Here is a 27,953-nt window from a genome sequence, read left to right as displayed (position 1 = left end):
GAATAAACTTTGGCTTTGAGTACTGAGAGAAGCCTCTGGGTACCCCAGCTCAGTGGGGAGCTGAGATACCATCACCACAGCAGCTCTGCAAAACCAGAGCACCACACAAGGAAAAAGGCAGAACACGATGCAGATAAGACAGCATTTCAGATTAAAGGAATTCAGATAAACAGGATTTTAACTGACCTTAGCATTTAGAGGAGTGGAATCTATCCCCCTGCAGATCACTTCCCATTTTAACCCAGTGTAAGAGCTGAAAGGGTAACAAAACACACGCTGCCACAATTAACCTGGAGCAATTGGCTCATCTTGGGGAGGAGCAGAGCTCAGCATGAGGAGCAGCCAGTGCCTCTCTTCTGGGATCAGTCTGGGAGTGGGAAAATGGATGGACTCGAGTCTTGGGGGCAGGATGGGCAATACCTGGGTCTGTCTTCCCAGGGAGCCTTACCTGGCTCTGATCAAGCACCTCCAGAAATCAGAGGACAGGCCAGCAGCTCTAATTTAATTATCGAGGGATTACTGAGGGAAGGAGCTACAGGCTACACAGTTTCAAGCAGCTGGAATCTGTGAGGAAGCCATTTCTGGTACAAAACCTGCTGCCAGCAGCTGCCTGAGGTAGGACCAAGCTGAGGGGGTTGAAGTTCATCCTGCATCCCACAGGACTTGGCTGGAGCTGTCATCTGCAGATCCTCAGCATTACATCTGGCACAGCAGCACTGTCATCCTGCAAGGCCACCAAGCAGCTGGTCCTTTCCTGTCCACTTTCAGATTATAGTAATTAAGAGGAGCCTAAATGAAATTTATAACCTTGTCACTTGAGCATCCAGGACAGGAGATTTCACCTGGGACAGATGAGACTCATCCTGCTACTCCAGGACCTGTTTGCTTGCAAAGGACTTCCAGGAGCTGCTCTGCCATGCAGCATTCTGTGTTTCCATTCCCTCTATGGATTCAGTGGGGGATTCAGGGACCCCCAATTAATGAAATGTAATTAGCACTGAGCATTTTCATTTCTTCCTGAGTGTACATAAAATAAGACCTCTTCCACAAAGGTCTGGTGTGTAGGGAGCTCTAAGGACCTGTGCACACAGAGAGCTGCAAGCACAGAAGTGTCTGTACCTGAAATGCACAGCAAAGGTGGAGAAAGAGAGCCTTATTAATCCTTAAAAAACAGCCTGAGCAATCAAGACTCGGTCCTCTGAGAGCAAGACTTTTCCTTTTTAACCCAGCAGTAGGTTTGAGCACCTCCTGTCTGGATTTCCAGGGTACTATTTGTATACATGAAGTTACATGCCCAGCCTGGAGAACTCCATCCAGTGCAAGCCCTCAGTGTCACTGCATCTCACATGTCCTTCCTGTGGAGGGAAATTCAGCTCTGCATGGCACCAGCAGGTCACAGATCTGATTTTGCCCAATATTTCAACAAGTTTCACTTTGTTTTTACCATATGACAGCATTTTGCCAATGTAGTATTGGGCTTCTGTTCTTGCTGAGCTATCTCCAAAGCCATGGGTGGCACCACGTGCCACCTGGCCGGTGACTGGCAGCAGTGACACCAGGTACAAGCACGCCCAGAGCTGATCCTGCCTCTGGCTGGAATTCCCCACGGAGCTGACAGGGAGGGGATGGGCACGGCTCGGAGCAGCTTGCTGCCTCTGTGCTTATTTATGCACCCAGCTGGTTTGCACAGCTTTGTGATCTCCTGCTTGAGACGTGGGGATCTCTTCATCATCTTCCCATCTGCCAGGGACACTCAGCTCCTGAAAATTACCTTCCCCCAGCTGGTATCCACAGAAGGTCATTGTCCTGAATAATAGTCTTGGGTAGCAATCAGGACATAATAAAAGGATGGTAGAGTGCTATTACTTTACATTGTATGCTACTCTGGACATGACTTGTTCCTTCTTTTCCCAGTCCTCCTCCATGCTCTTACCATCCATCAGTCCCTGAAGGTTTATATCAGTAACATCTTGAAACCACTTTAAAGAAAATGGGTTCAATCTTCCCCTTGATCTTTACATAAAACAGAGACATCAAGAGGGAGTCCCACGTCTGGGATGAACATACAGAATATGCTGTTTCAGATGAAGTTTTGTGGCTATTAGGATCAGAAAGCCACGTGAATTCTCTGTTTGGTGTGAGTGGGCAGGGGAACCCTCAGAAGTTCCATGATCCTGAACTTTTCTGATATTTTTCAGGCCATGCCTAATTAGTACCAAAATCAGAAAGCAAAAATTTCAGCCTGAATTATTTATCACCTCATATTAATAAAATGCACCGCAATACACATCATGGCCCAGTTCACAACAACTGCAGATAAGATTAATCTTTCACTGATGCCATACTCCTTAATATGAAAATATAATTATCTAGCTGAAGAGTTTCTTAAATGACATACTTTCAAACTGGTAGGAGCAGAATTTATCCTTGTGTCTGGTGCCAAGCCAAGTGGAAAAACATTGGAACAGAATTGAGAAAACACGTGTTGGTTCTGTCTATCAGCATTTCCACCTTACAGAGTCATGTCACCATTTCAACACCAACCTGGTCTCAAATATGGATATAATATTTTCCTCCCTGAAATGTGATCCTGAAGAGAAGAATTCCAGAACTGCAGAATGGATACACTGATGGATAAAGTGCTTAGGCTGCAGCAAAGCCCCTCCAAGTTAAGATACACTTACCTTGCTCAATATGGAAATTAAAAGAAGGACATCAGATATTATTCTTACCTTTAATTAGTATCTAATGTCCATTTACAGATGTGCATGGGAGTAAGCACAAAGTCTTTGCTGCAAATGCCTTTGAGGAAAAGCTACATCTTCAGTCTGCATTGCCTGCAAAGGTCAGTCCCTGCAGTTTCCTCTGGAATGCTGCATCCAGAAGATGTGTAATAAACTTCTAGAGTAGGTATATATAAGAATCTCTCTTCAGATTACTCTAATTTTAAAAGCCATTTTTTCCCTTGAAGAAGCTCACAGTGACTACAGGAAAATCTAACAGCTGTTTCTCTGCTGATCATCAGTAAATGAACAGTAGAGTTTTAAAGCCTGATAGATGGATACATTGATAGCAAGGAGGTTCAGAGAAAGATAAATGCTGCCCAGCCAGTGAGGAAGGCAAGAGAATGAAGGATACAAGTGAGCTTATAAAATGGATTTTCTTGGGGGAAAAATGTCCTTTTCAGGGTTACATGCCCAGTATCTTAGAAAAGTAGCTTTGTTGTACACAACATGGAGAACTTAGTATTTTTACTTTTTAAAAATTTTTAAAATATTATTTCCATTGCATGTTTTAGGCATAATTTCATTGCTTTTGCTTCATGCTCCTGGGAGCTGGGTTGCTGTGGGATGTCCTGTCCATCAGAAACGTAAGGCCTGTGTTGGTTTAAGGCATAAATCAATGGGAAAGGTGACACTATCCCAACTGTTGGCTGCCTGATCAGCCTGCCTTGCTCCATGCATCCTTCCAACTTGTACTTGTTTGAAAAACAATTAAATTTTCCAAATGACTTCCTGTTAATATAAATGCATTTTGACTGTCAGTGCCACTGGTGGTTCTGCAGTATATGGAACATAAGTTTATTTCCACCCAAGGCCTCAACAGAGAGCAGAGGGAGATTAACCAGGATTTTAGGCAGCAAAGTGTGAAATGGTTGGGTCAATAACTTGCCCCCTACTGCTGTCAAAAGCTGGAAAGAGAGCATCATTGTGGAATCAAGTGCAGGTCTAATTGTGCTGAGAACTCCAGCCTGGACTCCAACTTCACTGAATATTCCTCTCTGTTGCTGTGTAATCACAACAGCTGTGTCAAACCAGCATTAATCTGCTCTCTGCAACTACCCTGTGACAAGAATCATTGGAAAATGGGAAAATTCAGAGTTTTGTATGTTGGAGCAGCTGTAATGACTCATCAGAAATGCCCAGGTATGATGGTCCTGGGATTCACCGTCCCACAACTGAACTCCTGTGGAAAGGGCAGTTCAAGGAGAAAAACTCTGCAGGATTATGGATGATCTGCATCCCTCCTGAGGATGCTTTTACAGAAGGCTAACATCTGGCTGCAGGTTTGGAGCCATCTTCAACTCATCTGAATACAAATTTAATGAATGCCAATTATTGTCACCATCACGAGTGATTTAAATATGGGCAAGTTCAGCTGATCTTGTCTCAATCTATTATTTAGAAGTTTGCAGTCAAAAGTCCAGGGCTATAACTGATGCAATAGCAAAGCAAAACAAACCAACATAATCCCCCAAACCCCAACATGAACCAAAGCCCCAAGGTTTGCAAAGGGAATTGCTGGTTTTACCTGTCCAGCCTGCCAGGCAGCAGCAGTACCCAGTGACAGGGTCACACCCGTCCGCGTGGTTGCAGTCACAACGCTCGCTGCAATTAAGGCCATATGTTCCATCCTTCAAGAACAGAAGTAAAAAAGCCTCTCAGTGATCAGCTTTTTGTTCTGCAATGTGCAAAATCATCTATCATGTCCCTCTTAATGCTGAGTTGCATTTTTTAAATTAACATACAGAGAAGACAGAAACTCAGTGCCTAATGTTTCCATACAGAACCAAATGAGGAATCACTTTAAAAAATGACATCAAGAAACTGCAGATAACACAGCAATAGCTCTGATAAAATACAATGCAAAGTATAATACATCCAGTTGACTGCTAGAACCCCAGTCTGTTATTTACACTTGATTTCCTCAGACATCACAGACAAATGGAGATCCTCCCCTGCTCTCTGTTCAGCAGAGCTATGGGGACTGTGATTTAAGGTGGTGGAAGACCACCCCAAATTGTTATTTGCACTCACAGGACAAGGCTGGTCACAGAACTCCCCCTGCCATCCTGGGGAGCAGAGGCAGAAGCCATCAGCTGGCCTGCAGGACGCTCCATTGCTGCAGGAACACGTCTGGTTACAGTTCAGACCCCAGCTTCCACTTGAACAGGGAATAGAGCAATCCACTCCTTGCCACCCTAAGGAAATGGGAGAGAAACATCATCTGGGATGTTTTCATGAAAACAGCAAGACAGGCAGCTGGCAAGCTGCAGCTCTCTGTTTCTAGGAGCAGTTTCTTGGTGTAAATGAAAACTAACTTGGGGTCAAACACTGACCCTTTCATTATGACCTCCCAGCTCCATCTCCCAGCATCTGTACACACAGATGGAGGTATCACAGCCTTGGCTGTAACCAGATTTAGGTGCCTGATGCCTTTCTGGGATCTGCTGGGCAGTCCTTGTCTGTCAGGCTGGAGACCTTCTGACCTACAGGACCGCAAGAACTTTTCATGTGATGCTGCCTGTTTCGTACCGAATTTTTTTTTTTTTTTTTGAGAGTGCTATTTAATTTAAAGCAGCTACTACACCTAAAAAAAGACCAATGCCATAATTTCTAGCCATTAAGGCTCAAATCTTAACTACCAGGAGCACAATGACTTTCATTACACTGCAGCTCTGTGTCATGGAGTTGAGCAGTAACTCATGGTTTATACACCCTCATTAAATGGGGTTCTACAGTGATCCATTAATTCATGTTTGAAATGCCAGATTTTATTGTTATTTGCCTCACTTCTGTTTTAGGGCTTATGTATGTCATACAGGTGTAGCTCATGTTGGGATTTTGGGGGAACAGAAGAGCCATTGTTTCATGAGCAGTGGAGGAATTCTCAGGTGGTTACTGGATCCATGGGATGTGCTCACCACCACGTCCAGGAGGGAATTATGGACACGTGGGAAGAAAATATGTCAGTCACCTTGGAGCAGGAAAGACTTCTTATTTCCCCAAATAAATGACAGCCACATCCTGAACCCTGTGCTAGCTCAGGAGACAGAGGACACCTGCACAAGGCTGGGGTGTCACCATGCCAGGGTACAGGATAATGAGCAGCTGGGATGGCAGCAAGGGCAGAGAGCCAGGGCCCACCCCATAGTGCCCAAGGACAGGGCTGGCAGCTGGGATGAGCCAGGAGCCCAGGGCACCAGGAATGAGACCAGCCCAAGGTGGAGATGGGCAGGCAGGAGTCAGGTCAAGGCTGGTGAGGATGACCAAGGCCAGGCACAGCCCAGTGCCAGGGGCTACAGGGCACACAGGCAGGAAGCTGCCCCCACTCCTGTGCCCAGTGGCTTTGGAATCTGGGAGAAACAGAGCAGCGAAGGCCTAAAAACCTAGCAGCCAGAGGATTGTTCTGCATTTCCCCTGGAGATGAGCAGTGTTTCTGCCCTCACACTCAGTTCTGTGACAGGTTTCTGCAGTAGAGCAGAGAAGTCTGGCCCCTGGCTTGCAGTCCAGCCCCTGTTAAGCTGGGATACTGGGGAGGACAAGAAAATAGTGAAGTTCCTGACTGCACAGCTGTGCCACTTTCAAAGGGGACAGGCATTGATGGCAGGGACCTGTTAAATGTGAATTTTGTTTACCTTCTTTGCAGTAGCACAGCCCATCCACAGGGGAACAAGTGCCATTGTTCTTGCAGTTACAGACCGACGAGCAATTGGTTCCGTAGGTCCCTGCCATGCAGGGAATGGTGCAGTCATCTCCCTGCAACCCAGAAAAGTCAGAGTCAGCTAAAGGAATCTGGCATGTAGGAAATTCCCAGCTCGGCACAGGGAAGCTTTCTCTCTCTGAACAGTGAGCAGAGTGTTGTGAGTTGATTGCTGAGTCTTCAGCACTTGAGCAGTCACCGCTGCTTCCCATGATTATGATGCAATTAGTGCTTTGATTGACTTGGAGGAAAGGGACAAGTTTCTGGCATTCATTCAGCAGGAGGTGGGGAAGTTACAAAAACAAACCTCCTAGAGCAGATGTTAGATCATTAAGCAAAACATCACTTACGAAGCACTAATCACAAAATATACAGTCTGAAACCGTGCAGAGATTGCTCTGCGGTTCTTGGAAAATATATTCTAAGAATAGGTTTGTTAAAAACCTAAAGGATCTCGTACGTGCTCGTCTTCCACAGGTTGGCAGAGAGGAAAACGACATGGCAGGTGCATCAGACCTTTTTGATGCGTAGCTGGTACCTGCATTTGTTTTCAATTAATTTGCATGAGATTGTGACTTTAGGAAGAAGGCAGAGCAGGAGTGATGTGTGTGTCAGAGACAGGAGGCACACAGCAGAACACAGAAACGTGGTCTCTGTCCTATTTCTGCTCTAGGTGTGGGCAAAGGGAGGGAAAGGAGAATAAATACTTACATTTTACAGAAATATAGAATGCTGTAACATTGCATTCTGGTGTGCTGTATGCACTGATCAGCTTGTGTGGTTGGAAGGACAGACACAGTTCTTACTAATACGGTTCATCAGATACAACAAGGGAATTAAAATGTGAGAACAATAAGGTTTAAAGCAATTGTGGTCTAACCTCACTAATTGAGGTTTAAGCCTTAGTAAACTTACTGAGTCCCACAGCTGGGTCTACACATTAACATATACAAGGTATTTTGGCTTCCTTTTCCTCTGTGTGTAATCCTGACTTTCACATTGCAAATTAGCTCCTAAATTTACTACTTCAGTGAGTCAAACTTAAATAATTTAGTTCTATGCCAGGGAAAGTGAACCTACTACAAGATAAAAAGTAACTCCATTGCATGGTGTGACCTGTGTCATAGCTCAGGGGAAAAGGTATTGGTCAAAATGTATTTTTGCACGTGAGAGGCTTCACTGTTAGATAGGAGGATCCATTTATTAGGAGTGAAATGTGCACCATGTCAGCTTCCCTATGCTGTGACAAGTACCTGCAGGAGCCTGTATATCACACAGCAGACACCCAGACAGCACAAGGAAATATGAACAGATTTCTGAGCACCATAAACCCCCATCTGCTTTGCTGGAGCAGTTCTGCCTCACACCAGGGTGACTCATCATATTTTAGACCTTTTAGAAAAACTTTGTTTCAGGAGGAAGGAAAGGAAACAGTTAACTGCTCACAAGTAAATCCTGAGAGTGTCTGATTTTTGAGTGAAGGCACTGTTTGTAAAAGATGCTATCTTTGACCTTGGTGGAGTAAAACAAGTGCCCCTGCAAAGGCCTGGCAGGAAAAGATGCTGCCTTGACAGGCAGCAAATCCAAAGCAGGCTGCCCCTCATTACCCTGCCAGCATGCCTATGGAATGAGCTCCAGGAACCCGGGCTGGCAGAGGGGCATTCAGTCTCCACGCCTAATCAATCCTCTGCCTTTCTCCTGTGTGTGACAATTAGACAGCCAATTAGTGCCACTTAGGAACCCTTATCCTGTGTGAATGAAACTCCCAACTCATTTCATGTACTACACAGAACTGCTGGTACTGCTAATAATTTCTATGACAACTGACCTTATCTGGATTTGAACTAGTGATCCAGAAGGAAAAGAAAATTCCTTTGAAAAGGAAAGGGGAGCAGAGTGATGTGGAGTTAAAATACCCCTTGGGGAGTCACATTCACTAACCACAGAACCACAGAATCATCAGGGTTAGGAGAGAGTGAAGATCATCCAATCCAACCATCAATCACCCCAAAACCACATTCCCACATCCTGACACCCCTAAAACACCATCTGGGCCAGGGCTGGAGGCAGCAGGAGGATTTCCAGTGTCTCAGCTGATGTTCTGTGACCACAGAGCAGCTGGTGTTGGGGGCAGTGCTCCCTGGCCAGGCATAACTGGACTGGATTCACTGGTTTTCTGTAATCACTTTGGATTATCCCAAAGAAAAGGGATACAACTCCCTGAAAAGGGGTTGTAGTGAGGTGGGTGTCAGTCTCTTCTCTCAGGTAACAAGTGACAGGATAATCAGGTGAGGAAATGGCCTCAAGTTGCACCAGGGGAGGTTCAGAATGGATATTAGGGAGAATTTCTTCACAGAAAGAGCTGTCCAGCATTGGAACAGGCTGCCCAGGGAAGTGGTGGAATCACCTTTCCTGAAATCTTAAAAAACATGTGGATGTGTCACTTGAGGACATGATTTAGTGGTGAACACAGTGGTGGTGCTGGTTGATGGTTGGACTTGGTGGTCTTTGAGGCCTTTTCCAACCTTAAACATTCTGTGATTCTCACAAGGTGACCATCAGGCTGTTTATTCCAAGCCTTTGAGTGTTGGCATTTACTTTAATGTACTTGGCTTTATGGACTGACAGAGCTGGGCATTCTGGCTGCCCACCATTCACTGATGTACTTTGCAAACAAACCTTAACTGAAAAAAATACCTGGTTTAATGAGATTTCTATCCCCAGGTTTGACAAGTGAGACCTCCAGAGCTCTCTGAGTGACAACTGCCAAATACACTTAACTTCTTAATTACATAAGAGGAAAATGCACTTGAACTATAGCACTGGCTCTAAGATTTTATTAATTATAAATGCACACCTTGTTATTAACATTTTGAACTTGATTTGGGAGAATGACCTCTGAAATGAAATGCATTCAGGTACTGTTAAAGATATGTAAATTCCACCTCCCTCTCACCACCTGCCTGAGTGGATAATGCTGCAGTGTATGCATCCAGCTGTTAATGAGTTATATATTCTAATAAACTGATTTCAAATTGTGTGTATTGAATCTTCACTCTTGCAATATGGTACTTTATATTTCTATCCTAGTTAGTAAAATTAATCAACAGCTGTGCTCCTTATGTTGATTATTCTTTTTTTTTTTTTTTCTGTTAAGATTGGGAGGTTAATGAGGATAGTGCAATGCCTGGATGTGGTATCCATGCTAGGAAGGAGTAGCTAATTCAATCAAACATATACCCCTGGAAATGTTAAAGCTATATTAGGAAATTGAGCTATAAATAACTTGGTATTTTCTGTCTCTGTGTTCCAAATCAGAATGACCCATATGGACATCACAAACTTTCAGAGGTGCTTCATTTTCAATATTTTCACTTAGAAGTGCCAGTTTATCAAAATATCCCCCCAAATCTATCCACTGGGCTATTTCTAATTTCAGGGGTCAAATCTGACTTTAACATAAACAATGGAAAAATTCTTTAGGGAATGTGGGGTCAGGGCCAGCTGTGGGAAATGCCCTGCTCTGTGTGGAGCAGCACATTCCTACTGTCTGCTCTGCATCACCCCAACCTGGGAGAGGCCACCTCAGTGCCACCAAGGACAGGGTGTCCCACACTTCATCCCTGCTCAGAAATTACCACTGAGCCTCTTGTTTGAAATCCAGGCCTGAGGGGAGCACCCCAACATGGCAAAGATACAGGAGGGAAGCTACAATTCCTGGGACCCTAAAAGTCCCCTTGAAATCAGAATGGATGGTGGCAGTGACCTAAGCAGCCCCACCTATGACTTTCCATGCCTATAAACACTTCAGAAACACCCATTTTTGCTGGAACTGACAGCCCTTCCCAGCACCCCGAGAGCTTTGGGCATCCACTTCTTGTTATGGTTAATTCTTCCCCATGGATTGAGGGTGAGGTCCAAGGAACCAAGCTCCATTAATAACTCAGGCTGCCAGCTCACATCCATCAGCATCAAATATTAATAGACTCCGAGGGCCACAGCATCCGTCTTTCTAGATGGCAGTCAATAATCTGTCTTGTTTCTGTTCAGCAAGAGGGGAAGATTTTCCTCCACCAAAATTATTATTGTTCAATATTAGTAGAGCTTAAAGACACAATGCTGCCTTAGGTGTTGGCTATGTTAACAAGCTCTGACTGCTTCAGAAAGTGTTTTCCCTGGATTAATGTTACCCTAACAGGTTACATTTCTTGTTTCTTTTAAAAATGCATTCCTGCTATAAGCAGTGATCAACTCCCTTAAAAATCCTTTTCTGGTGATCAATACACAAATTTGTATTTATTCCTGTGCATTTTGGATTAGGACTTCAAGTCTGAGAAATGCATTTTGAAAGGGGAACAAAAAAGGGTATCCCAGACCATAAAGAGAGTTAATAACCCAGCATTGGTCAACAGTGTCCAGCAAAGTTTGCACCCACACCTGGTCTGTCACAAAGTTTGCTATTTAAGGATGTGAAATTAAGGATTTCAGAAGTAGCTACAATCTACAGGAATACAATTCCCTTGGAGGGCTGAAGTCTGGTTCCACTGAACTCAGTGGCAAAACAGAAAATCAATTTTCAAGGCTTCCGCAATGCAGAAGAGGAACAGGATGTTATTGAACCCGGCCTCAAGTTTGCATGACAAAGACCTGGGTGACAGCTTTGCTCTGGAGGTTTAATCTGCCAGGTGCTGAAATTCCTCAACTCCCACAGGTTACTGGGGGCGACTGACAGCGCTGAAAGGCAAAATATAGGAACCTTTGGTAATCTGCAGCGGGACTCCAGCTAATCAGAGATTTCTAACACCCCATCTGATCTGTCCCTCGCCCCCTCCTCGCCAGGCTGGGCAGGTGGATCAGAGGTGCAGCCCCTGGCAGCAGCCCAGGGATGCTCCACGCTCGGTGCCCAGAGCACTGAGTGGAAAGCAGGGCACGGTGCAGAGGCTCCTGTGTGTGCTGATCCGCAGATCAGGGAGGCCAAGCGCTGCTGCTGTTTGTACCTGAGGCCTGTGTGTCCAGATAAGCTGATCAGTATGGATTTAGCACCTACAAATGTATATTTCTGTGTACACACAGCACGTGGGACACCGCTGTGCTGGGACATGGTGTCTGTGCACTGATGCAGATCACAGATACACTCCTCTATATTTACTTATTTAATTGTGACATTTACAATTAACCCAAAGTGGTTCTCCACAAACATTCCCTCAAGGTAAACATATGGTATCCAGCAACACAAACTGTCAGAACAAACTAATTTCCTTAATGGTGTTCAGTGGAAATTACCGTGCTCTTCATCAGTGGATCAGCAGCAGGGGGAAACTTTGTACTTGCACCGGGCTTGTCCTCCACCCTGGACTCAAACAATTATTCATGACCTTACTACACAGCATCTTTAGTTTTCCAGACATAATGATGTCCTCTGGCAGAATTCCTTTCCCCTCTGGGTGTTACTAATTACTCCCTGCAGAGGCTATTATTGGTGCTAATGAAAAAATGCAGTAAAACCTTGGGGATGGCTCCTGTGCCAAGTGTTCCGTGTGCAGGTGATTGCTGTGACTGAGCACTGACAAAAGTTCCTTTGCCCACCTTGTAACAGGATGTGATGGAGCTGTGCTGGGGTTTGATACACATCTAAAAGGACAAAATGAAACCACCAGTGATCTTATTCAGCCTCCTTTTCCCCGTGCCCTTTTCATGGGAAAGACAGGGGAAGGCAGAAAGGATGGGAAAGAGTTTTCCTACCCTTAAAAAAGTGACTTTACAGCTCATGACTCATCCAAAGACAGAACCATTGGCAGCTTGAATGCCAGAGTCTTTCATGAAATCATCAACCCCTCCAAGAGCCATCTGCAAAGCTCTCCCCAGTCTGCACCCTGGTGACACTGCAGTTCTCTCAGCAAAACACGGAGATGCCAAGCACGGATCCCTTTGGAATGAGCAGAACTTCCCCTTTGCTTCCTATAACCTCACAGGGATTTACAAACCTTTACAAATGGATGTCAGCATTTTATGTCACCTCTGAATTTGTGCTAATATGCTAATTCACACAGTAAATTTCACAGTAAATGCCAAGTCCAGAATTACTCAGCCTGATACTAATTCTTAAATTTGATGATGGATCAGAAGTATTCAGCAGAACATGCACACAAACAAAATGGAAACTTCATTTGTTATAAAGAGAGGGTAAGCAAAATATTATAAATAATATCAATTTAAAGTACCTACAGTACTTTATTAGATAAAATTTAATTTTACCTTACTGATCATAGTCTTTGCTAGCAAAGCTCTGAGTGAGAAGGGAGTAAAAGTTACCACAAAGTAACTGTAGTTGTTATTTTCCAAACTGTACAAAATCTGGTTAAATTTCATGGATTCCTTTTTTATAAACCCAAATATATTTGCTGTGGCCTGTTACAGGCATAACTCACATTACTCCCTCATTAAGGCCACAGAAGAACCAGGATCATTTGTTCTCATTTCTGGCCTCTCAGTCCCCAGAACCTCTCACTCCCTGTCTGGGTTGTTCTGTTTCCCACTGCACAGCCTCAAAATTGATCTGAGATGCATTAACAGTATATTTGGGTTACTTTTATTACAAAAAAAAAAGAAAAAGTACTCACCCCATGGTCCCTGGGCTACAATGTGTTTCAAAGCAACAATTATCCCATTGCCCAGGCACCTTGGGAATCATTTGTCACAGCCACAGCCTTTGGATAGGATTTGGCTGCGTGGGGAATAATTTAAACCTATCAAAATGGGAGAACTTGTGCAGTCCCCCAGTTTAGACACCCTGCATGTGGAAAACTAGAATTAACTGGACAGGGCTCATGGTTCCCAGCCCAGCAAATCCCAGCTGTGAGGGATTTTTTGTGGAGAATGCAAGGATTTGTGCATCTCAGGAGTAAGGCACTGCCTGTTGGCTCAGGGTCCTCTCACACTGGGACTCCACTGGAAATTCATCTTTTCCAGTGGAGGGTGCACAGACTCTCACCACTCTCCTGCCCTCCAGCAGCTTGGCTCCAACGTGCTCCATGCAGCCAAAAGGAACAATGCCCTGGCACAATAAAACTGATGAATAAAAGCAGCAAATCCTGGCTTTGGGAGGGTTTTTTCCCCTCCATGAAATCCAGTGAAAACAAACACAAATAAAACCTTCATTAAAAAAATTGGATTTTGCATACTAAAAGCCAGCAAACCTGAGCTGGATTTCTGTCAGCAAGCATTATAATCCCCCTCACCACCAGGGAACAGTTTTCTAGTTTGCACTAAAACTATGCCCAATACCAGTCAGTTATCTGCAATTAAAAAAATCCATTCCTACAGTACCAGTTACCTAAACATGGTTATTAAAAAAGGAAAGAGAATTCAATAAAGAAAGCAGGCAAGAAATCCCACCCTCCCTCCCTCTTCCCGTAAATCAGGACAGCACTTGCTGGCAAAAAAAAATCTAGACTGACTTTACAACACTTGAATATCTGCCTGGTTTAGTATTTAGGCTTAACTGCAGAGCCCTTTAGTGTCAGCAAGGCAATGAATACAGCATCATATAATTAAATGTATTCAGAAGGAAAGTAGTGTGGAGAGTACAAAAGATGATCATCAGCCTCTGAACAAGATTTTTTTTTATGCAGTCAGCACTTTTCACCTAATAGAATATCACAAAACACATTTATCCAGGAGAGACCTCTCCAAACTCAGGGAATTGGATTTAGACTGGGTAAACCAGGTAGATTATCAAGGCAGGTAAATCATGTCTGTACCAGAGGGATTTCTCGTGTCCAGTGTGGGGTCAGCTGGGAAACCAGGTCCTCTCTAGTTAAAGCAATTTAAACCTGGAATTTAAACCTGGAATAAGGCCACTGCAGATTTATTCAGGTGAGGCAGGGAGCAAACTCTCAGAATATTTTAAACTTAACTCTGGGAAAGCTGTAAAGAGTCAAACGTGTGGGGATCATTGCTCTCACTATAACCAGCTTTGATCAGCTGCTGTTTTAAAATGCTCCAAAACATATGTCCTGATCACAATTAAATATCCTCAAAGGTAAAATGGCCCAGTCATCCTGTGCATTATTTCAAGTTAGTGGGAATTATTTGCATCCCTGAGAAGTAAATCTCTGTCACATCTCCATGATGTGCCCAACAAGCCACTCGTGTCCAAACTGGGGATGGAAGGTGGCTAAATGTCAAAATTCCAAACCACAGTCCTTGAATATACTGGTAAAGATTAAAAAAACCTGGGGTTTTGGCCTTTTTAAAATAAGGCATCAAAATCAGGGTTACCACTGTGGCAAAGGAAAGATTTTGACATGCTGTGTGCAGTTCCATAATTTCCTTCCCCAGATTTGGGCAGAGCAGATCAGGGCTAACAGGAGCCTTTTGGAAATACAGATTAGCATTTCAGTGCCAGGCAGTGACCTTCAAAGTGGGAGCCCAGAGCTGCCTGTCAATTCTGCCCCAGCTATTTAATGGAAATACTTTTGCCTGGAAATTTGAGATGGTTTCTGGTCTATCCACACAGCCTGAGTGTCACAGTCCAAGATCCACCTTGTAAAACAGCTGTGGCCTCCTGACTTTTTTGCAATAATAAATGTGGGTTCTGGCTGTCAAGTCTGAACAGTTCTGCAAAAAGGACATCAGCTAAAACAGGAAATAAAAGGCATCATTTATACCTTCAGCCTCTATGATGTTTTCTGGCAAGAAGATCCACAGTTTAATTATAAATACAAGGGAGAAGAAACATCTTTATCTGCTTGCTTCAAACCCACTGCCTGATTTTTAATTGGGAAACTTCTTATGCTGTGATAAGTAGCAAGAATGCATTCCCTCTTCCCCTTCCCCCATGGAGTGAGAGACCTCTCACATCCCTACCCTCAGTGACCCCTTCTCTAAGCAAAATCATCCCACTGTTATTCTCATTTTATGGGAGCCATTTCACAACTTAATTACGCATTCTGTGAAAAGCACTCTCTTTGTTTTTAACCTGCTGTGCAATCATTTAATTGGTTGGCCCTTGTTCCTGGGTTATTAGAAATAGTAAATAACCATTCCTTGTTCATGTTCTGTGCACCATCCCCAGTTCCACAGATCTCTATCATGTCCCTCCTCAGCCATCTGTTTTCGGAGCCGAGTTCCCGCTCATTGAGTGACTCTCTATAGAAATTGTTCCATATAAAAGATGATCTTTGTCACCATTTCCATTCTATCCTTTGTAAGCAGGAATCAGCCGAGCTGTGTGCAGTAATTTGAGACTTGGATATATTATGGATTTACACAATACCAAAAAAATGGCTTTTCCATCCTGTTTTATTCTCATCCTGATCATTCTAACTATTCTGTCAGGCGCTCTGGATTAGTTTGAGTTTTTCAGGCTCATTGAGGGGTTGAGTTTTTCAGAAAACTACCCACAGTGATTGCCTGATCTCTTTCACTGAATAGCAGGAATTAAATTAGAACTCATTTTTTGTGTATTTACTTAACATTATCTTCCTATAATCTATTACTCTACATTGTTAAATACTGAATTTCAACATACCCAGTCATTCAGGAACAGGAATCTTTCCCCAGATTTGCTACTGCATTGACAATCCCTATATTTTTGCATTATTTGCAAACTTTCTTTTAGACTTCTTCCACAAGTGTATTGTGCAATTAAGGACAATGTCCAAGCACAGCTTTAAACCAGTCCATCAGTGCACACCTGATGTCGTGTTCACACCCCAAAGGACTGAGTCCAGGAGGAGCTAAAAGTGCTGGAAACAGCAGGAATTCTCCACTGGCCCCTTGCTATGAGCACTGGAGCCATGGAAGTAGCAATGCGGATGGAAAACACAAAGGAACAGGGCTGATGCTGCAAACAGCTGTGGTGGACCTTGGTGCTGAGCTGCAGGATCCACAGCTGAGAGGATCAAAGCAAAAAAACAGCATCTAAAAAGGAAAAGATGTCAAGTCCAAGCTAATGGGTTTTGTGATGTAATACTGAAAAGCTGGTAAATAACCAGGTTACCACACACAGTCAGATAAGAGAGATCCCCTTCAAACTCTCATTCCTAAATCAAAACCCTATGGCAAAAGAGTTTGAGATCTGGTAAAATTTCATTTGCTCTTTGGCATAAGAAAACAAAATTAGGATTTTTCATTTATACATGTTTGATTGTGAAAGACAAAGTCTTTGACAGTACAGTTGAACAGAAATAAAATGCAAAACTAACTTATAATTTAAATCCTGTCCTTAGGATGTTTTAATGAAGTCAGTTTGCAATTTGAACTACCAGGAGAGTCAGCTACCAACACTTTCATGCACAGAACCATAGATAGTGTGGATAAAGATATATACATTTGGAAGCCTAATAGATGAAAGGAGGCACTGCTATTGGCAAGCAGTTCATCCCTCTGCAAAATTCAGATCAAATAACTCAGTCTGAGCAGAATATTGAGCTCCACTGGCTCTGAATGAGGCTACAGGAAGAGAAATGCAATTTGACACAGCCACATTGCCAATTAAGGATAAAACACATGAAATATGTCAACTAGCAACAAAGGCAGAGGCTTTCAGGCTTTCTGTACCAAGTTGGTTCCTTTGGACCCACTTAGGAAAACTTTGGACTTATTCGGGTAAATAAAACTGCAGCAGAGCCCAGTAAAAGTAAATATGAGAAGAAAGAGAAGACCTGGGACTTGCTCAGAGTTCTTATCACATTACAAACTCTGTGTGTGAGTGAATACCTTCTCATTAGGAGAGACAGACACTGAGGCAAACCCCCTTCTTGTGTACCTGGGACAACCCCACTGAAGGCAGCAGTTGTGTTCAGGTAAACTTGGGCTGGCAAAGCAGAATTTGAGCTGTCACAGACAATTTCTGGAGCTTGTGCATTGACAAGAGAGTGAGCAGAGAAAAATGAAATGGAATAGCTCATAAAAGGCTCTGAAAAGTTCCACTGAATTCAAAGAAAGGTCTGCAGTCTGCACAGCTGAGCGGGAGCCACTGTGTCCTGCGCATTCAGTGACCTTGTTAAACACTGCGGTACAGCAGTTCACCTGCTCCAAAGCATCCACCAAATGCCCTGAGGCAGGGGCAGAGCCTTTGTTCCTGCCCTTGCAGCCGGGTGCTGACAGGGGCACTGCAGGCTGTGAGAGCACAGGGGCACTGCAGGCTGAGAGAGCACAGGGGCACTGCAGGCTTTGGGGAGCACAGGGGCACTGCAGGTGCTGCTGCTCCTGCAGAAATCCCTAATTGGTCCAGAGGAGCTCGGGGGGAGAACAGCACCAGGCCTGACTGACAGCACTGATATGAAAACCTCTATAAAACTGATATAAAACACTGATATCAAAATCAATAGGGGAGCGGCTCGGTCTGAATGCCTGGAATACACAGGTGGCCTCCCCATAATGATCTTCCCTGTTGGCACTGGAATGGAGATTATGTCCTCCTGTAATTCATCAGAGCCAGGAGAATACATTTGTGAGTAGCTCCTGAAATCCTGGCTTAGCCCACATCCAGCTCCCTTGCACTGAGGTGATGTCCATTGTTCCCTGAATGACGTGTGGCAGTGTCACCTCACAGCTGGACTGAGTTTCCAACTTCACCTGCCATTTGGGAAAGGTGCAGGACAAGCTGGGTGGCTCACAGCGTTCACGAGGGGTGCTGCTCCAAAACTCTCAGTACCTGTGCTCTTTGTCCCCAGAAAAAGCCCTACAGGGACCTTGAGATGGATCACACAGCCACGTCACCAGGCTTGACCTGAAGCAATGGTTTGTGAAGGGAAAATGGTAAAAAGGCTCAATGTGCCAGCAAATTTGCTGGTGGCTGCTGATAGAAATGGGGATTGTGATGTACACACTGATCCACAGGGAGCTGGACTGAGACCAAGTCATTCCATGCAGGGCACTGCACAGCCAAGGGAAGATCATTCTCAGTCTGTACTGATCACACCGAGTAGTTTTGGGATGAAAAATTTTATAGTCTGTTATTAGCCCAAATGGACTACAAAAAAATCAAAGCACAGCCCTTGCATACACATAAATATATTCTTTTGTATGCACTGAGAAGTGGGTAAGAAAATTCAAATGCCATCAGTGAAAAGGGACATGAAGGTGTGATTCAGAGGCAGTTTTCATCTGCTCTGTAACGTGCAAAAATCTTAGTAAGTGCAAATGATCTGTGATCAGCTCTATTTGTGTGGAAAATGTACCAAAACATTGTGTGTGAGATGTTTTGATTTCTGTTTGTAAACTCAGACCTTCCAACTTGCAGCCCAGATAACAGGAAAATTTCTGTCCAATGGGAAAATGTCAGTTCCTTCATTTGAAAAACATTTTCCTAGCTCACTCTTGGGTTGTATGGAACAGAGAGGCTTTGTTGCCTGCTTGAGATCCACTTCTTGTTCCACATCCACTTGTGAACTAATTTCTAAGCTTCAAAAAACAATCAGCTGAGCTTTCAGACATATCTCTATCTAGAAGATACCAAGAAAATGCAAATTCAAAGGAGAGTGCATTCCTCAGAGACCAAAACCAGGAAAGAGGGATCTGGGATGCAGCCATAGTTAGTGTAGGGGGCCTGGTTGTGTTGTTCTGGCCGACTGATTTTTATCTTTATTCACTTTTTAAATACCAGGTGAATATAATTTTTTACTTTCATCATGGTTTTCCACAGCACAGCTACATCTTCCATTTTTTAAGGTTACTTTAGTTGAATTTCCCATATCTCTGCCTTTCACATCACCTCCAGACCTAAAACTGACAGTGATATCTGTTATCAAAGAGACTGCATTTCCTTCTTGCTGGCTTTCACAAAAAGAGCCTCTCAAAACTGCTCAGAGCACTCTGAATCTGCCAGGTTTCTTTGGTGGCTCTTCAGCTGCATCTCACTGCTCTCTGTATCCGAGCAGGGACTTTCCCTTTTGAGCTGTTTCTGGGATCACCAGGACAGTCCTCCTGGCTGGCTTGGTCTTTCCCCTGTCTATGTCTCTTTACTTCAGGGATAGCTGAGGAATTAGTCAGGGCTACAGTGGGATATTCCCAAACTTCTTAAAATTAACTCTGCTAAGAACTTTTGGATAACTGAGGTGAAACAAAGGAAAAAAAACACCAAAACAATAACCATGAAAGAATTCAAAGGCTGGGAGAACTGAAATCAGTTTCTTCTATGTCTTGACTTAATATTCAACTTTTGCTCAGGCAGGCAAAACCCAAAACCCTTTTCTTTTTCAGGGAATGTGATCCATGGCACTTTGAATCTGGTTATGCAGTCAGGGGATGAAGCGAGTCTGAGGTCCCTGAGCCCACCTGAGTGTTCTTGGCCAGGTAAAGCATCAAAGGAGACCTGACAGCGATGCTGCAGCAGGGCAGGAGAGGCCGGAGGACTGAGGATAGAAATCAGTGGCAAACAACGCTCTTGTAGCTCCACAACTTCTAAGATAACTTGTTTTACTTTCATTATCAATTAAAAATTCATGCCCTGCCAGCTGCAGGCCATGCTCAGACCCACATGCACAGTGAGGGTGCCTCTCCTCCTCACCTCTGCCTCTGCTCCTCGCCCTTCTCTGTGGGTTTGAGGCGTTGGGTCATGGACACAAATGGGAAACCAGAGAGGAGAAAATGCATCTTCCCCCTGCACCCAGGTAATTCATGAAACCAGACCCTGCAACCCATTCCTGTTGCCTGTGATACTCCAGTTAATTGGACAACTGCTGTGCCAGGAAACCTCTCCCCCACCTACAGCAAGTAAAATTTATACTGGTGGCTGGTAACAAGAACATCTTGATAAAATGGTTGAATTTATTTTATACCTAGAAATGAAAAGAGCTCTTAACAAAGGGGGGTAACTGATATGCTCGGTAAATCAAGGATAAAAGGACACAGGCTCTATTGAAGATTTTTTCCCCTCGTCTTTTCTTTTTAAACCTTTTGATGAGGTGCCCTGTTGCTCTGCGATGAGCTTCTACAGAAGTACTTTTGGAATTATCTCAAAGAGAAATGGATCATTTAAATGAGTTAAAGCCCCCAAACCAGATCCTCTATCTCCAGCCTTACGTTCATTTTTTATATTAAGAATTTTGTGAAATTTATAAAATAATTTTACTACCGAACCACGGGCTTATAACACAAAGAAGTCTCATCCATTTTTCCCCCTGCTTCCTTGTGAAGTGGTGAAGAATGATACATTTAGAATAAAGATGAAAGTTAGTATGTAGAAGAGAGGGAATACTCTGATAAATTTGTACCTTGTGTGTTTAGAAAACACCTACAGGCAATGATGCTTCCAATTTCTCCAGACCTGCCTGGGACTTGGGTCCTTCAGGGAAAATTCAATTGAAGATAAGATAAGGTGCTCCTCTGTATTTACTCTGTTTTTTTCTTTTAGACAAGAGAGAGAATTTTAAAGGTGTAGGACAGGAGAACAGGCTTCCACTTCTTAATATAAAGATAAAGATTGTTTTTTCTCTCCTCTATGCTATTTTCAGGGAACAAGAGATATGGTATGTGCCAGAAGGAAACCTGTTAGAGCTGGAATATTCAAGAGACTGGACCTCTAAGTGTTTATGACCTCTAAAGGACCATAATCATGGTCCTTCTCATTCTATGGAACAGTAAATTGGTCATTTTACTCAGTGAGTAGGCACAGAGCAGGCTAAGACTGGTCTGAGTCTGCGTGTGGGTGTTTGTACTGACCAAGAGATTATTCACTGCAAAATTTGGTGTGCATTTGCTGTGCATTTGAATAGCTTTACAGCACTATAATTTATACTTATTTTACTAAGTGCTCAAGCTACTGTTCATTGTGTGCTACAAGGGCTGACTTTTACTCAGTGTGCAGGTAGGTTGTAAAGTTTTACTCTGATGTAAACCCTGGGAACAATTTGTACCCCTATGGTAGAGAAAGCATTATGTTGAGAAATTCAGGCATGCCAGACAAAATTATGGACTTACAGACCCAAATGATGCCTGTGTCTCAGTACTTAAGTGCCCAGATTCCCACTGAGCCCAGCCAGAGATCCATACACATAAGCACCTCTATAAGGATATATTTGAAAGGCATTAATTGTGCTTTAAAAATGCAATTTTGATACAATGCAAACAGAAGATGCAAATACCTATAGATGCACAGCACTGGGATAAATCTTGGAAAGCTTTAGGGAATCCAAGAGCCATTCCAAAAGCTGAAAATTCTTCTAGTAAGAGATCACCACTGCTGTAGTTTCCATACTTTGCAGCATGTGATTGGCTTGTGTGGGATCTACCAATATAGTGAAGAAATAGAGAAATGTCAAAATGGATTCTTTCATTTTGGTGATGAAGTGCTTGCTCTGCTTGCCAGCATGCAGGGTTCAATAAAAGCAGACAGGTCTTCAAAAAATAGCAGCATAAATAGATGAACTCTTTAAAGTAATATAAGTTCTGTCATCTGGATGTGAAATATAGACCTAAGTGCCCGCCGAAGTAAAAGCTGACCACACGTTCCACAGAGAAGTGTTAAAAGTTTTCTTGGAGTGTCTTGGGCTGAGAAATGTTTTAACTACATCTCTCCTTGCCACAACACACAGAATGCAAGCATTTGAAGTTAAACCCATTTTTCAAAAGAAGAAAACAAAGAATCCATAAAGAAACAAAGGCATAGCACGGGATGAGGTCTCTAGATAGCCACTGCTTTCAGGGAAGCTGCAATTAGCTGTGCAATGGAGAAGGTGAGGTTACTTGTATCTAAATAGCATTTATAATGATTTCAGCAGCTAAAATGCTGATAGGTATGTGCAGGGGGTTGGTTTCAAGATTTTCTTGTGAGACACAAGGTCAGGATTCCTGTGGTCTCCTGTCATATTTAATTCATATCCTCTGGCCTTCTCCACCACGTTTATTGAATTACGGGAATAAAATTCAATGAACCAAAAACAAAAGAAGAGAGAGAGGACATGGCAAGTCCTGCTTTCTTTTATGTCCCTCCTGCACACCTGAGTTCAGTGGACTTATAGGAGAACATGTTGGAGCAGAATTTGGAAGGAGGGGGAGGTACAAGTTAGTATAACCCCCCTCACCATCCCCATAATTGCATCCAGATAATTTATTGCAAGCAGCAGCCATTTCCACATGGGAGCGAGGATCCAATTTCTACCATTCAAGACTCTCCCCTGGTGCTTTTTAGGGCTGATCTGTGCACTCCCTGTGTGTGTTTGCCAGGTTCCTTCTGGTCACAAATGAGATGGCAGCAGAACAGCTTTACAGAACCATTCTTCAGAAAAGCATTTTGGCAATTCATCACTTCACTGCTAAGAGGAAACCCTCAAATATGTTAAAAGTCCCAGTTGGAGGGAAGTGCCCTCTTGGTGTCCTTGTAATTATGATTCCCTGCAATCATCTGAGTCAAACTGATACAGCCTTTATCCTCCTTTACAAGTGGGATGCAGGAAGCAAAGCATTCCCAACAAGCCTGTGGAGCAATGGGGAGTAGGTCTGTGATTTTGGGGAGGATTTTATTGTGTCTCCTCTACTATTATCCTGTTTTCATTGCCCTGCGTGCTGCCTCCAAGAACTGCCTGGTTTGGGCTGTGGATGCCTCAGCCAAATCCATACCCAGGTCTGCAAGGTGGTTCAGAACCCGCAGAGGTAAAACAGAGCCATCCCCCCAGGGGATCACAGCAGCACCTCACACAAATACCCTGATACCCAATAACAGCTCTACAACATTGTCATTTGGGTTTGGAGCCAGACATATGCAAATCTGCTCTTGAGTCTGCCCCAAAACATTTGCAGAAAAAAATAAGACAGAAGATGTTTTGAAACTCTATCCTAAACTGCAAGCTCACCACTATTTAGCTTGGGCATTTTAATTTTTGGAAATGTCACAGCTAATAAATAATGTATTTTCTTTAAGCTACCATATACATTTTTATTTTACAACTTGCATCTTCTTGAATTTTCAACAATTAAGTGTTCTGCTCACGTACATGGCAGCCTATGGGATGGCTGCCTTTTCACTTAATACATTTAATAAAGGTGACCAGATGCTTTGTGTTTTTAATGGCTTGTTCTGCATCCCAACAAAATGTCCCTGTTTTGGCTACGAGAGCAGATGATTCATCCTGAAACCCAGCCCAGCTGTCCTGACACAGGCAGGGCGAGTTAAAAACCCACCATCTGTGCTGGAGGAGTGGGCAGGAGGAGTGCTTTGTCAGGAAAACACTGTCCTTCCTTGGGCACTGCATATTCCAGTCAGTCCAATAATCCTAACGTCCTGTGGGTCCAACCCCTCTCCCTTTGCAGATAAATTCAGTAGTTATATCCTATCTCCCTCCATTTTTCCTTCCTTTCCCCCTTCCTGAGCAGCCCCTCAGACTGCTCTGCCGTAGTGTCATGTGTAGATCAAACATTGCTCTAAAATGTAAGATGTTGCTCCTGGTTTTATTCTTTCCAATTATGTGGCAAAATTCCTGCCCGTGTGGCTGCCTCAGCCAAGCCTCACACTCAAAAAAGCAAGAGGGATTAATTTCTGGCTTTTGTGAATAATTAGCTGTGCCCAGCCCTGCGTTAGCAGCACTGCACTGCCAGCTCTGCCAGAGGACACATCCTGAGCTCGGAACCGGCGCTCGCCGCCTCGCCCAATTCAAGGGCAAAGCTCAACCCCCAGGCAGAGCTCCCCTGCTGCCTCAGCAAGAGCCAGGCAGGAATATCTGAAGGGAAAACCTGGCTTGGAGTGTGTCATTGGGATAAGGCACTTCCAGCCTGGTTCTGGCCCCACAACCTTTTCTAGCTCCCTCCTCCCTGCCCGGAGCATCCTGGCAGGATAACACCCTGGGGTGGGAGGGGAAGGTTCCCAGCAACTTTCCTGCACAGACTGTGTTCTGCAGCACTTGAAAGAACCATTGCAGCTCATCTGGCATGCACACGAATGACAAATATGCTTCAGAGGCAATAAATTAGCAATTTCAAGGCTTTACTTCCCCTCATGGACTAATTGCCAGAGATTATAGTATATTATGTGAGAGCAATGATACTAATGCCTAAATATGCTTCAGTGATTATAGAGCTATCCTCAATAACCAAGCTGTTTAAATGTCAATGCAAGAAAGCTCTTTATTATGAGATTAAATATTATTTTGAAGCAATGCAATAGGAACTTCCCAGGCTTTCTGCCTCCACTAATGCTGCCTTGGGGCAATGTATATTGGACAAGGTATGCTTTTTTAAAATGTGTACAGTAAAGAGTCCCTAAACGCTTTTGTGCTGCAAATTTGGACAGCATTCCTAATAAGAAGGACGATCTTGGCTGTTACTAACATGCTGCTGCCTTCTTCCTTCCTCCACTTGTGTATCAACTAGAGCATTCCTAATAAGAAGGAGGATCTTGGCATCATTTGATTTTGTAGCTGTTACTAACATGCTGCTGCCTTCTTCCTTCCTCCACTTGTGTATCAACTACTGTATAGAGAAGATAAATTCTTGTTTTCTATTTGTGGAGTTGGGAACCAAACTCAAAGACCTTTATTTCTCCCTCCCCCATCTCCAAGTACCATTATCTTGCACAGATGCTTTGGAGTCCAGCCCCTCACACCTAAATAAATCTGTTAATACCTGGCATTGAGACAACTCCTGGAAATTGCACAGCTCTGCTGATGCCAGTTGGAGATCACAAGATCAGGTGTAGAATTAGAATGAAGAGAGGCAAAAAAGTCTTTGGCATCCCACTAATCTCATACAGGACCTCCCCACTACGGATCTGTCCCAACTGTGCAGCCTGTCCCTTGATTTCTAGTGAACTTAGTAATTATAACTCATAATTGTTATAATAGCACAGAAAACATAGATAGGCCTGTGGGGACAGATCATGTAGAATGAAGGACAGAGAAAGCCAACTTTTTGCGAAGTTTGATGGAATTCTCTCTTTAAAGTATTTTTTTTTCCTTTAGGAAGTATAGTTTCTTAAACACAGCCTGCATTTCTCCTTTGTGGTGTGCTCCTGAAGAGGAGGAGCTTCATCTACAGATAACCAGGGAACTTCTGGCAAGAATTCCATTCTTCCCAGCCTTAGCGGGACTGGACTCCTGGATCCATTTCCCAATACTTTCTGCTGCAGCCTGGCAATTGTTAACTCTGAAGTTTTGATGTTTTCATCTTGGCTGGTTTCTTCAGCCATTTTACATCTCAACGATAAAATGCAATGCTTGTTTACCTCAGAATGTCTGAAGCTCTTTCTGATGCTCGGTAAAAGACACCTGCCACATAGGCTCAGAAAAGACATAAATTGCTCTATCATTTGTAACATTTTAAAATATCTTCATCTATTAAAATCACGGTGTGACTGACAAGGAACATGCTGAATGGCCATGAGAATTCTTTCTCTGCTCTTCCAGGCAGACAATAATCTGACATCTTTTTTGTTACGTCTTGACTTAGAATATACTATGGGAAAGCATATCTTTATCTTTATAACAGTAATAAAGTTAGAACAGATATGTTAACTAAACAACCAGCAGCCACAGATTGACACTGCCCAGAGGACAGCAGTGTGGACTTAGCACAGAATGGCCAAAAATGACACACGTTTGGCTGCTTTGATGCAAATATTATTTCAAATCAGAATAAACCCCTCTTTTATTTTTTGCAGCCACTTTATGAAAGCCCTCCCCATGCCCAGCCCCACTCACCATGAAGCCTGGGGCGCAGATGCAGCTGCCAGTGATGCTGTCACAGTCGGCCCCGTTGTGGCAGGGACAGGGCACCTGGCAGCCCTCGCCGTAGTAGCCCACGGGACACGTCTCGTTGCAGTAGAGCCCAGCCCAGCCAGCCTTGCAGCTGCACTCCCCAGACAGAGGATGGCAACTAACGAAGAGACAGATGTTAATGAGATGTGGGCAGGAAGGAAAAACACAGCCCAGAACATTTCACGTGTCACACTATGAGCAGGACAAGCTTGGAAACTCTTCAGAGTGGTGGATATGAGCAGCTGTATAATTTGGGACATGAATAGAGAATCTGGTGCTAAATAGCCCAGCATTTCCAAACATCTGGGAACTGCCACAGCACTGGGTAGTTTACACCTTGAAGTTTATGCTCTTCCATTCTCAAATCAGTGTGACTTGGATTACTGGCATCAACCACATCATTAATCCTTACAAGCTGCAGGACAGGTATGTGCTGCACTATTTGGCTGTAATGCAGCCAGCTAAAGAAGTTCAGGGATAGGAGAAGTTCCAGTGGGTGGAGGAATGCAATCAAGAGAGCTGTGAAGACAAACCTGAGTTCAAGGGCACAGCATTCCTATTCTATTCTATTCTATTCTATTCTATTCTATTCTATTCTATTCTATTCTAATTCTATCCCATCCCATCCCACTGTCATTTGTGTTTTAAAAGTGAGTGCCACCTCAGCAGAACTTTCCAGCAGACACAGCTAGAAACGGAATTGCTTTGGAAGGGAAAACTCTCCTTGGAAGAAGAGTTTTCAGGGAATATTCAGCCATAGTGACCAGAACTGATCAGCACCTGGAGCTTTGGGATTTACTCGGGACAGGAGTTAACAGGAGCCCTGGGAATAAGTCACAGCTGTGCAGGGAAATGAGTCAAGTTCCTTTTCGCTGCATAATGAACAACATGAATCCTCTGGCTTTCACTTCTATTCAGTCAATTCCACACTGTTGTGAGAGCACATGGAGAGGCAAGAAGAAAGGAGAATTGAGCCCCAAAGAGCGGACAATGCCCAGTCCCTCTGCATCCCTAGGTGGAACATGCACCCCTCTGTTCCTCCTGCATGAAATGTTTATCTTTATTGGCATTTTTCTTCCTCGAGGTTTCCTCTGGGCACCACCTTCCCACAGCAGGAGGCTGGGACAGGGAGAGGAGGAGAAGGAAGGCTGGAGATGGGTTAACTCCTGGTTTGAAGGGATAGAGGTTCCTGGGGATGCTGTCTGAGGCCAGCTGGGCGTGTGAGGCTTCACCTGAGAGCTCAGCTTGCTCTGTGGCCTCTGCATCTCAGCACTGCACAGTAATGGCACTGTTCAGTCCTCAGTGAGAGACATGAGAAATAATATTGCCAGGAATCCTGTTTTCTTTACTCTCAGAACAAGAAGAATAGACTTCTGCAAGGTGGGATCTCTCTCTGGGCCTGTCTCCTGGTTTTTTGCATCCCAGAAACAATTATTTTTTCCTTTACGATTATTTATTGTTACAGTTTAAGACTGTAGACATGAATTAATGGGTTTCTTTACACCTATAAAATTAATATTGCATATGTTAATTTTCAAGGTAACCTCATAAAATGTAATTTCCAACTATGTTTCAGGCAATTTCTGTTAGGAGAGGTTGGTCATATAGTGCTGCAACTAAAAAGGATCAAATTTTCTAAGTGTCAAATGTTTCATCATAAATAGTGTTTTACTGACTAATTAAAACAATTCATCAGCATAACAAACTACCATCCATGACAAAGCAGTCCCTGAAATTATGGTTTTCACAAAGCACCTCTTAACATTCAGATGAAAA

At 43.6% G+C, this 27,953-nt stretch overlaps 1 protein-coding gene across 2 annotated transcripts in view; it reads right to left on the bottom strand.

Annotated features, from left to right (window-relative positions):
* Positions 1 to 27,953, bottom strand: part of MEGF11 (multiple EGF like domains 11) — a 188,864-nt gene that overhangs the window by 44,451 nt on the left and 116,460 nt on the right. For both annotated transcript variants that reach the window (XM_041469049.1, XM_041469050.1), the window contains exons 9-12: positions 26,121 to 26,295; positions 6,419 to 6,539; positions 4,818 to 4,981; positions 4,312 to 4,414 (exon numbers count right to left, since the gene is read on the bottom strand). In XM_041469049.1, coding sequence (XP_041324983.1) covers positions 4,312 to 4,414; positions 4,818 to 4,981; positions 6,419 to 6,539; positions 26,121 to 26,295 — 563 coding nt within the window. The remainder of the gene's footprint in view (positions 1 to 4,311; positions 4,415 to 4,817; positions 4,982 to 6,418; positions 6,540 to 26,120; positions 26,296 to 27,953) is intronic.

Source organism: Pyrgilauda ruficollis, unplaced genomic scaffold (assembly GCF_017590135.1).
Source record: "Pyrgilauda ruficollis isolate IOZ18807 unplaced genomic scaffold, ASM1759013v1 scaffold23, whole genome shotgun sequence".
Classification (NCBI taxonomy): Eukaryota; Metazoa; Chordata; class Aves; order Passeriformes; family Passeridae; genus Pyrgilauda; species Pyrgilauda ruficollis.
The sequence above is the reverse complement of the archived record's forward strand: the minus strand, read 5'-3'. Positions and strand labels throughout refer to the sequence as shown.